General features: G+C 45.6%; 1 protein-coding gene across 1 annotated transcript; it reads right to left on the bottom strand.

The window, feature by feature from the left end:
• Positions 1 to 443: 443 nt before the first annotated feature.
• Positions 444 to 8,567, bottom strand: LOC119406375 (lysosomal alpha-mannosidase-like). The gene is made up of 5 exons (XM_037673116.1): positions 8,514 to 8,567; positions 7,146 to 7,248; positions 3,248 to 3,397; positions 1,755 to 1,951; positions 444 to 671 (listed from the first exon to the last, which is right to left on the bottom strand). Exons 1-5 carry the CDS (start codon positions 8,565 to 8,567, stop codon positions 444 to 446), a joined length of 732 nt encoding a protein of 243 aa, XP_037529044.1.
• Positions 8,568 to 10,296: the final 1,729 nt, after the last annotated feature.

Below are 10,296 nucleotides of genomic sequence, written 5' to 3'. Positions count from 1 at the left end.
GACTAATTTTGCTCAATTTAAAACTGCCGTAAAGAGACATTTATCATCATTTTAAGTGTGAACTGCAGCTGTTTTTCTTTTCTTTCTTTTAACCCACCCCTCATGTATACGGGTCATATTAGAGAGGGTAATGTACGTGGCAGGTCAGGCCTCACCGAAAAGAGTAACTCGTGCATTTTGTTTTCGTAGAGTGTACACAAATATTTAAAATGATAAAATAGTGAATAGTGTTACGTCACACCGTCCCAAGATCTTCCTGGAAAATTCACAGCTGTCGGATGGGTGGGGTTTGACTGGTTTATGTAGAGATAGGTTAGGTATCACTAAGCTAAGCTAAGCTTGGCAACGCTGGGTTGTGTCAGGCTGGGCCGGGCTGGGCTTGGTTGTGTTTGGTTACATTCCGTTATGTTATGTTAGGTTCGGTTAAGTTAGATAAAGCTGTGTTAGGTTGAAATGGGCGGAGCTGGGCTTGGCTTGTCTGGGTTGCGTTGGATTGCGTTGCGTAGAAGACTGAGAGGCGGATGCGTCGTGTATATGTTCTTGTGCGAGCTTATAGACTTTCCTTGTCGCGGGGGATCAGCCTGCCAGACGAACTCCAGGGAGCGAGAGAGAGTCCAGTTCTCCTTGAGTTCAAGCGATATCCGGCCGATCATGAGGCTGCCGAAACCCATCTGTAACGACATGCACGACGAAAGCACGTCATTTCGCGAATCGCTGTCGTAGTCCATCGCAACACTTTTCATGACGTTCATTTTTATTCAGTACAAATATATTTTATGCTTATAAAGCATCTTAGCTAGAGTCCTTGACTAAAGTTCGTTAGGAACAGCCTGACGATGCCTGACGATATTAAGCGCCGTAATGCGGTGGAAGGCAGGCTGCGACAAGTGCACTTTGAAGGGAAATAGCAGCAAAAGTGCTTTTTTAGAAGGCAGAAAATGTCAAGTCAGTGTTACTGATCAACAATATCAGTGCTGCGAAAACTACGCACATGCCATATTGTTCTACAATCCCGAAGTTACAAAGATTAAGTAATCATTCACACCTGCGACTACCCGTGACAATTTGCGACTGGAGACCAAAACCGGATTCGAGGCGACCGATGTTGACACCTGTGTGCGACTTATAGGCGTCGCCGCACCCAATTCACTTCTGCTCGCTTATCGCTCGCATTGTCATTTCCCCCTAAAATAAGCTGACGTCTTGTCCCTGCGCACTTGATTGGTTTAGAGGCTTGGGACGGCTGTCGCGGTAATGAAAAATTGAGCAGGCGGGCGTATTCGCTTTGCGACCAAAGCGGCCATTTGCGACCGGTCGCTTTGTGACTAACTTGGTCGCGCGACCAGTGTTAGTCGCAGATGTGAACAAGTCTTTAGGGAGGCTCGGCTTTGCATTTTTTAAATAAATAAACAAGCAAATGTATGCACAGACGGGTTCACTGTTAAAGGGAACACTTGCGTTTCGGGTATGTCCGGATTTCGCTCTCCTACAAAAGCATAATGGCTTAGATTTGCATAACACTACTGATGGTTGACAGTTCAGAACCCTTATGATAGACTAGTAACATGCAAGAACAACCTTTCCGCATCAACTAGCCCTTAAGGGACCAACAAAACGAAAGTTGCTCATTCGAGTGTTACCTTTAACAGTGGACCGTACTCTACATTGGTAGGAACACCTCAGCCATGTAATCACTCTTATCGTCCCGCTACACCCTATCATACGCAGTTGCGGATAGCGCACACTGCACTCACCCTGGCGAAGAGGGAGGCCTGCGAGACTGAGTGTCCGAACGGGTCAGCCTGCCAGGCGACGCTGGGCACACCGCACTGCGGTCCGAAGGTGTCATTCAGGAATCGCAGGCCCAGCGTCATCTGGTCTATGATGGCCGTGTAATGGGTGACCGCCTCGTCGTTCTGCACCCAGCCGCCACCCACGAACTGGAGCTGGCCTGGTAAGTGGTAAGCATGTATTTATTTAGTTTGTATTATGCATTATGTACGTATTATGTATTAAGTGTTCAAATTTATCACGCATCTATGTACGTATTATGTATGACGTGTTCAAATTTCTGTGGAATGTACAGCATTCCTTTCTGGTGTTTGATACGTTTTTTATTTTTGTTTTTGTGCGGATTGATATTGTTTTAGAGCCCCCCTTACACAATGCCTAACAGGCCTGTAAGGAATTTCAAATAAATAAATAAATAAATAAATAAATAAATAAATAAATAAATAAATAAATAAATAAATAAATAAATAATAGGAACGAAAAAAATTGATGAGAGCAAGTTGCAGTGATAAGATTCATAAGAAATTTACGCTGCTGTTAGGAGGTTTGAAGTGAATAGACAAAAATCCAGCTAAGAGATAGAGATAAAATCTAGTCAGAGTAAACAGGAGCATTGCGTTAAACTGAATGCTTACCATACTTGTCATTCCACTTTTTGGATTGGTTATTTCGTGGTGTTGACGTTGCAGATGCCCACTTACGTGTGTTTTCAGCTTACATCAATTGTTGTTTACTATCGTGTGTTTATACTAAGTACATGTTACTATTGGTCTGCCTTTATTTTTTGTATTCTTGCATTTTGCTTACCTATTCCGTAACGGTTTTTTTTTGCGTTTTGAATAATGCTTTAATGGGGAATTTGCGCTTAGTTTAAATGTCTTTAATATCAAGAGGTCCCCAGAACAGTATTATAGCAATGAGAGCTTCGAATAAAACACACATCCCTAATCATGTGCCCAGGTGCACAAGAAGTCAATAAACCTTGAACTTAAATACGTACGTATAGAATGGAATGGCGGAGAGGAAAGCACTAAAAGGAAGCGGAATTTAAAAAAAAAACAGAGACAGCTTTGCACTAGCGGTGCCAAGCCTGAAGGATCAGCGGAGCTGGTCGGCCTTCTTTTTTTATCTTTCTTCCTGGCTTTCTTTCTCTCTCTCTCTCCTATTTTGTCTCTGTTTTTTTTTTGTATTTTCTTTATTTCTATCTATGTCTTTTTCTTTCTCCTCCTTTTCATCTTTCTTTTCTTCCTTTCTTTCTATCTCTCTCTTTTTCTCACTTCTTTTTTCTTTCCATCTCTTAAATACAAGTACCGTAAAAGAACCCACAGACAAAGAAGAAAGAACAAGGCCACCACGGGTGCTAATTTAGTAGATCCATATATACGTCGTATAGAATGAAATATGCGGTGAAAAGAACAGAGTTTTTCTGAAGTAAGATTTGGAGACAGTGACTTACCTGAGTTGACCATGTGTCGCACCATTTGCTTGACTTCGTCCGACTGCTCATTCCACCAGCGGGAGAAGTAAGCGCTCTCCGCTGCCACGAAGCGCCGCTGGACGTTCTGCGCCAGTCCTCTGATCGTGGAATTGTAGATGCTCCTCACCACTGCGACACAGGCCCAGTCACTCGAGGATGTTGCGGAAATGCCTCTGCTTTTGATGTAATTGAGATGAGAGCTGCTGGGATATGTTGTACGTTATATATCATACTGCGCATTGTCTACCGTACTTTTCGAAACGAGCAAGGGAACGAATACACGCAGATTCCGGAAGGGACAAGACGGCCATCTAAGGTACGGAATCAAAAAGGTGAAGGACTGTATTAAAGGTGTATGAAGTTGCACTCAACGTGAAAGCGGTTGCAAGAAGTGCGGAGCACTGTTTCGCCTGCCCTTTGGCGACGTTGGCTTCACGGGCGAGAGCGCGCTGGCGTTCCAAACATGCAGCCGGCCCGGCGTCCATGACGGGAAAGGAAGCGTTCATTTGTGATGCAGTGGCGCCCTCTCCCCTCCTCCACATCCTCACTTCTCTTTCGCACCACTATACTATACTATACTATACTATACTATACTATACTATACTATACTATACTATACTATACTATACTATACTATACTATACTATACTATACTATATTATACTATACTATACTATACTATACTATACTATACTATACTATACTATGCACGTTTATCCTATGATTTACCCACCCATCCTCCTATCTCTCCTCCTCATACTCACAGTTTTTTTCCTCCCCCTCACTTCATTTTCTCACTTCCTTGTTATACTGTACTATGCATGGCTATGCTATAGACTATTTTACGTAGGACATGTAAGCGCCGCGACCTTGGGCTGTTAAACGAACGTTTCCTATTCTTGTATTTCGCCACTTCGTCACTGCGTCAGTCGCGGAGGGAAAAAAAGGACAAGATTAAGAAGATGCCAGATCACGAAGATGGACAGCTTGTTTCTGAAAGTGTTGAATGATGCAGCACAGGGCTTGCCAATCATCATCACCAACGAGAGAGAGAGAGAGAGAAGAAATATAGGAAAGGTAGGTGGTAATGATGTGCAGAACATTAATCACCAACGAATTATCTGCGCATCATTACCACCCAAGGAATATCAATGCCCTCAAGTAAAGTAAGGGTCGAAGTGAAACGTGAACCACACCATACGGACACCACCAGGGGAAGCAATACTGAGAAGAAATGCTTCGCGCTGCTATTTTTTATTCATTGAGAGGAAACAGATTCCTAGATATAAATATGCAGTTCTTTTAACTAATGGAGATCTCCGTGCATCGCAAGTCGATGGTAGGCACATGGCGCTGATTTCATCTGCGTCACTAAGTTACCAGAGCTTGACGACAAAATAAACCATGACGCATGTCTTTACTGAATTTGCACTTCGAGACGAAGACTACCGATTTCAAGACAACGAGGACTAGCACGACAGGATTCAATTGAGCATTTGAGCTGCTTAAGCCAACCACGAAGTGGTTATTTCAACTCTATTCAAACAGGTAACGAACTGTAGTGATTTGTTTCTGTGACGTAACGTCCCCGGCGATACTATAAAGTGTTGCAAAATACTGAAATAATGCAAGATAAATAAGTTGCCTGACCCTTTTCGTAGTTGCGTGCAATACAGATCTAGCAAGAGATATCCATCAGATGAAATGGTCCTGCTTACTTTTTAAACTGAGAATCCATGTCTGCAGCACTATAAAAAAAACATGGTTGATCCCTCCGTCACAGGAACCGGTATAACACGAATGTAAAGCGTGTACTTACAGAAGTTGCTGAATATTTACTGTACATTGATATTAGACCTTGCACAGTGTCTATGGGTGTTTGGCGGCTATAGCACCGTCTAACGTGGGTGCACTCACGTTGACGCTTGGCGGTACATTTTCATCCCGACGACTAACGTCCATGATCAATGATTAAACAAACCGTTGTGGTAGCTGTAGTAGTTTACGGTGAGAACGTAATCAGAGAAAGCGGTGTGACTGCCAGAAGAGCGTCGCTGATTGCACGCAGAACTTGGACTAAGGTGACCATTCCACGGCATGTTAAAGCGTTATTCAAAACCACGGCCGGACTAGAGGGAAACGCAACGCGCGTTGTGTCTCCCCTGTCACCCGGCCGCGATTTTTTGGGGCCGAGCGTAAGCGGACAGCCACACGAGGCAGGCGCGCATCGCAGAGCTAAATTTGGTATGGATGGATGCTATCAGCGAGGCCTAGAGCACTGCACGGGCCCGGGCCGACCCAAAAGCCCGGGCCCGGCCCGGCCCGCGGGCCGGGCCATCCGAAGCGTTTTCCGGCGGGCCCAGGCCGTACTCGGGCCCGCTCATTAAAAGGCCAAAGTCGGGCCTTCGAGCACACGCGAACGTTATACATTGCATGGTCTAAGGCATTTTGTGGCAAGCTGAAGTGACACGTGCAAAGAGCTGGCTCTTAGTAAAGCTTAGCAAAGAAAATAGAAAAACAGTTGAAGTTCTATTTTTCTAATAGAAAAACAGTTGAAGTTCTTTTTCTAATTCTAATCATATGTGTCAATCCTTCTGGTCGAATTGCTGATGTTAAGGCATGTGGAAGCTTTAAATCACCTTCAAAGCGTTATATTAATTTTTGCTTGGGCAGTGAGGGAATCAAAGGGACCTACCTCCAGCAGAAACCTGGAGACTTACAAAGAGGGTTAAACTTAAATTGAGGACGACGCAGCGAGCGATGGAAAGGAAAATGATAGGTGTAACCTTAAGAGGCAGGAAGAGAGCAGAGTGGGTCAGGGACAAACGGGGGTTAAGGATATCATAGTTGAAATCAAGAAGAAGAACTGGATATGGGCCGGGCACGTAGCACGTCGGCAGGATAACCGGTGGTTATTAAGGGTAACTGACTGGATTGCAAGAGATGGCAAACGCGTGAGGGGGAGACAGAAAATTAGGTGGGTGGATCAGATTAAGAAGTTTGTAGGTATAACGTGGCAGCAGAAAGCACAGGACCGGGTTGGTTTGCGGAACATGGGAGAGGCCTTTGCCCTGCAGTGCGCGTAGACAGGCTGATGATGATGATGACAATGATGATGAACTTATCCCTTTAACAAAGTCCAAGGCATCATTAATAACCATCATCAAATAATATCCTCTAGCGGGCCCGGTCATGAACACGCGCGCCCTGGGTAGGTTTAGTAATGAACGCCCGGGCCCGGGCCCGGGCCTGGAACCACGGGCCCGGCCGGGCTCGGTCTGGGTTCGGTCATGTACGCCCGGGCCCGGGCCGGGCCCGGGCTGGGCTCGGGCTTCATGAAGCAGGCCCGGGCCGGGCCCGGGCCGAGAAATCAGGCCCGTGCAGTGCTCTAGCGAGGCCAACGCTTGCGCTGAGGTGGCGACCTCGCGGTGTGTTAAGACGTTGACAAAATTGCACTTATCCTATTGGGAACGCGCCGAATGGGACGGGCGCGTAGGAACGACGCGTTGCAGATTCTAATCACGGAGGCCACGATCATGATGCATTACTTCACTATACCGATCCCAGAGGGTGACACCACACCGTCGACCAAGAGAATTGTGAGAGGAAAGTGTGAGATATAAAAGGCGCGTTTGTAACGCATCCCGCGTGTCTGACCGTGGCACAGTGGATAGCGTGCCCGGCATCTGTTGTCGCTGACCAAGTGGTCGTGGGTTCGTCCTCTGTTGATGCAACTTTCTTCTTCAAGTTTTTCTTTGCTATCTCGTCGTGTGCTTTTTTTTGCGACGCCATTTCCGTGTCAGAAATACGTCACTGAAGTCCTGGTGGGTCCTGCATAAAATACTTTCGTGTTAAAAATATTTAACTGCAGGCTTACCAGTCCTGTATATTTCGTCCACCGTCTGTAACCAGCCGACATCCATATGACTGTGGCTGAGTACATGCATATTGATGTATCCCGGCTTGTCCTGAGGGCAGCCCTGTGAGAAACAAAAAAAAACTTAAGTTATAATAAAGTTATATTAATCTACGTCGTTGAACCAACGTCGATAAATTAAGAAAGGCCACTAGCGTTGTATTAGCGTAACCGTACAGGGGATGGTGAGCGATTTTTTAAGAAGTGTGATGCTTTAATTGAATTCTGAAAAACGAAGAAATTGTTAGTTCTGTATAAACAATGCACATTTTTGTGTATGTGGCATATCTTTTTTATTTAAATAATACCTACAGCGCCATTTGTGAACACTGCTGAAAAATGAAACAAAAAAGCAAAAAAAAAACAAAAAAAAAACAGAAAAACAGGCAAATGTTTATATGACGCAGGGTAGGTGCGCATACATTAATGAATTCACAATAAGTGTGCCTGTTTTTCTGCCATGACCATAAAACTACCTGGAATCAGCCCGAAGTTAGTCAAGTTCTTCCCCAGATAATCCGACAGCCCAAACTAACCTCGCAAAGCGCTGAAACTTGCTGGACTGTCAAAGCGAAGACTTGCTTGTTTGCAACCAAATACAAGTTAATATTTGGTGAAGCGAGTCAGTCGTGTTTGTCAATCTTGCGATCATCCGGCGACGGCGGACCAGAGACTGTGGCGTAGCGCTACTAAGGGGAGAGTCTACTTGCACCTCAACAGCTCCGGATTTGGTGACATGTGCAGAAACGCCACGTATGACGTCAGTGGTAAAGCGGCACGTCGCTGTGGACCCTGGCTCTGGCAGTAGTGGTGCTGGTCGAATAGTGACAAGCGCAAAGCGGCTCGGCGTAGGTTAGCGGAGTTCCAGTGACACGTGTCAACCATTGACCCTGGCAAAATAGCGGTACTTGTGCAACGTCAGGCAGGGTCTTCATACATAGGACTGCGCCGCACTAAAAAAAAAGAAAGACGAAGGACGAAAGAAGAGCACATATCATGCGCTGCACAGTCCTAAGTATGAATCCATACCAACTAGCTCAAACTTCCCTTCTAAGGTTCAAATTGTACGGCGGTGGTATGACATGCCAGACGTTTCTGTTCAGCTTGTGTGACCCCGTGCTGTTGAAATGCGAATATCCTCTCCCGCTGCTAAACGCCAGGTCAAGGGTTCGACTACTGACCGCAGGGGGTCGCATTTCAATAGAGGCGACTTGCTATAAGGGAACCTTAATGAACCCAAACATAGTACAGAGACTTTCACTATGCGTACAGCATCTCGCTTAGCCCAGCGCGCAGCCTAAGCCCAAAAGTGCTTCATGCAGTTCTTACCCTCAGTTCGCACTGGTTGGCTCCCAGGGCAGGACCTGGACCTTTCCAATACATCAGTAGCAGGACTAAAATCCACGATAGCGACAACGGCCGCCGAAGGCTCGCTGGAACCGCAGCATTCATCACTTCGTTCGGAATGAAGAAAACCGATAGGACTCGGCGGGCGCACTTCTATACGTCCATACGATACTGCGATCAGTGTTCTGTATCGCGCTGCCTGTACTCGTGATGCATTGCAGAGTCTGCACGAAAGGGGGGAAAAATAGAAGTTGGAAATAGGAGGCTTAGGAGACGGAAGGCTCCTGCTTTCGGTGACTCTTGCCTGTGTAGAAGTTCTTTTATCTTCGTGACTTGGCATCACAGGGCTTAAGGGACGCAGATTTAGAGAAAAAGCAAGAGAGATGTTACTGAATTGAAAATTTGGCCTTCCGGTGATGCATTACAAGCAGTACATGCAGCGCAGAAGAAGTCAAAAGTAGATGGTACAGGGTGTACCAACTCACAAAATTCATTTTGAAGCTCACAATTGTTTTTTGTAAAATGCATACTGGACTAACTGTGCATGCTGGGCTACAAAGCAACTTAGGCAACTTTGGAGATCATTTCCTACCATTACCATACTAATGGTCACGTAAATCAGCTTTGTCTTCCACGTATTCCACTGTAAGCTGAAGTACAAACCCTTTAGCAGACAGTGAACTCGGCGCTTTGGTAACACACCTGTTTACCAATGAGTATAATACGCAATGAAGGCAATAAGCGTATACGCTTATTGCCTTCATTGCGTATTATACTCAGTGGTTTTCGCTCCTCGTAATTACATACGTGGACAATTTATTTTCGGGGTGTTCCTCGCCATTGCACGTCGTTTCAGCGCTGTGATACGAATGAGAGGCCAACTTAGTCAAAAGCATGGTCCACTGTCTTGGTTGTTTTGCTACATGGATGAGTTCGGCGAAAGAATTCAAAAGAACAGGTTTTGTTGCAGAACTCGCTCAACGCGCGTTATTATACATATCTTTGCACGTCAGTTAGCCTCTGTTGTGGCTCCATGGTTACGGTATTCGGCTGCTTCGATCCCGACCGCGGCGGTCGCCTTTCGATCTAAGCGAAATTCTAGAGGTAACGTTGCACTTAGGTTAAGGTGCACAACAAAGAACCCCAGATTGTCGAAATATGCGAAGCCCACCACCACGGCGTGCCTCATAATCATATCGTGGTTTTGGCACGTAAAACATCAGATAATATAATTATGTTCACTTTGCTTCTGCTTGCACTAACTGTTTTTTATGGGTATTTCTTCCCTTGTCTGAAGATGTAGATGGCGATGCTTAAATCCAGTCGGTGACCGTTGAAGAGTACGCCTGCCTGAACGCCTTCAATCCGTATTGTGTAACAGGATACGATGAGTATTGCTGACGAAGTTAAACTGTAGTATTTATTCATACACTGTCAGCGTTGGTCAGCACTCTAATGTTGGCCAGTGTTTGTTAAGTGATGTTCAGTGCTGGCTGTTGTTGGCTAAACTTGTCTAAATGGCGGTTAGCGTTGGCTTAGTGAGAGGTCTCAAACACGCGGTCCGCGGACTTCTCGCAAGAGACCCAAGCCCGCACATGACTGCCTTCGTCCCATGTATTTTTAATTTTCTTAATAAGTGTGTTCATGAGCTACACAGACGTGGCTCGTCTCAAGCATTGAGCCCACTCGCACCTATGCGGTCACCATGTGCTAAAACATAACAGTGGAACAAAAACTATATTTCAGAATCGGCGTCCAGGTCTCA

This window comes from Rhipicephalus sanguineus, chromosome 10 (assembly GCF_013339695.2).
Source record: "Rhipicephalus sanguineus isolate Rsan-2018 chromosome 10, BIME_Rsan_1.4, whole genome shotgun sequence".
NCBI classification, from domain to species: domain Eukaryota; kingdom Metazoa; phylum Arthropoda; class Arachnida; order Ixodida; family Ixodidae; genus Rhipicephalus; species Rhipicephalus sanguineus.
The sequence above is the reverse complement of the archived record's forward strand: the minus strand, read 5'-3'. Positions and strand labels throughout refer to the sequence as shown.

What these genes read in the sequence shown, in the direction of transcription:
- LOC119406375 (XM_037673116.1), bottom strand. Translation starts at nt 8,567, where the DNA reads ATGTATTGGAAAGGTCCAGGTCCTGCCCTGGGAGCCAACCAGTGCGAA. An exon ending in GCGACACATGGTCAACTCAG is followed by an intron (nt 1,952 to 3,247) that starts GTAAGTCACTGT and finishes ACCACTTACCAG; the next exon opens with GCCAGCTCCAGTTCGTGGGT. An exon ending in AGGCCTCCCTCTTCGCCAGG is followed by an intron (nt 672 to 1,754) that starts GTGAGTGCAGTG and finishes ATGTCGTTACAG; the next exon opens with ATGGGTTTCGGCAGCCTCAT.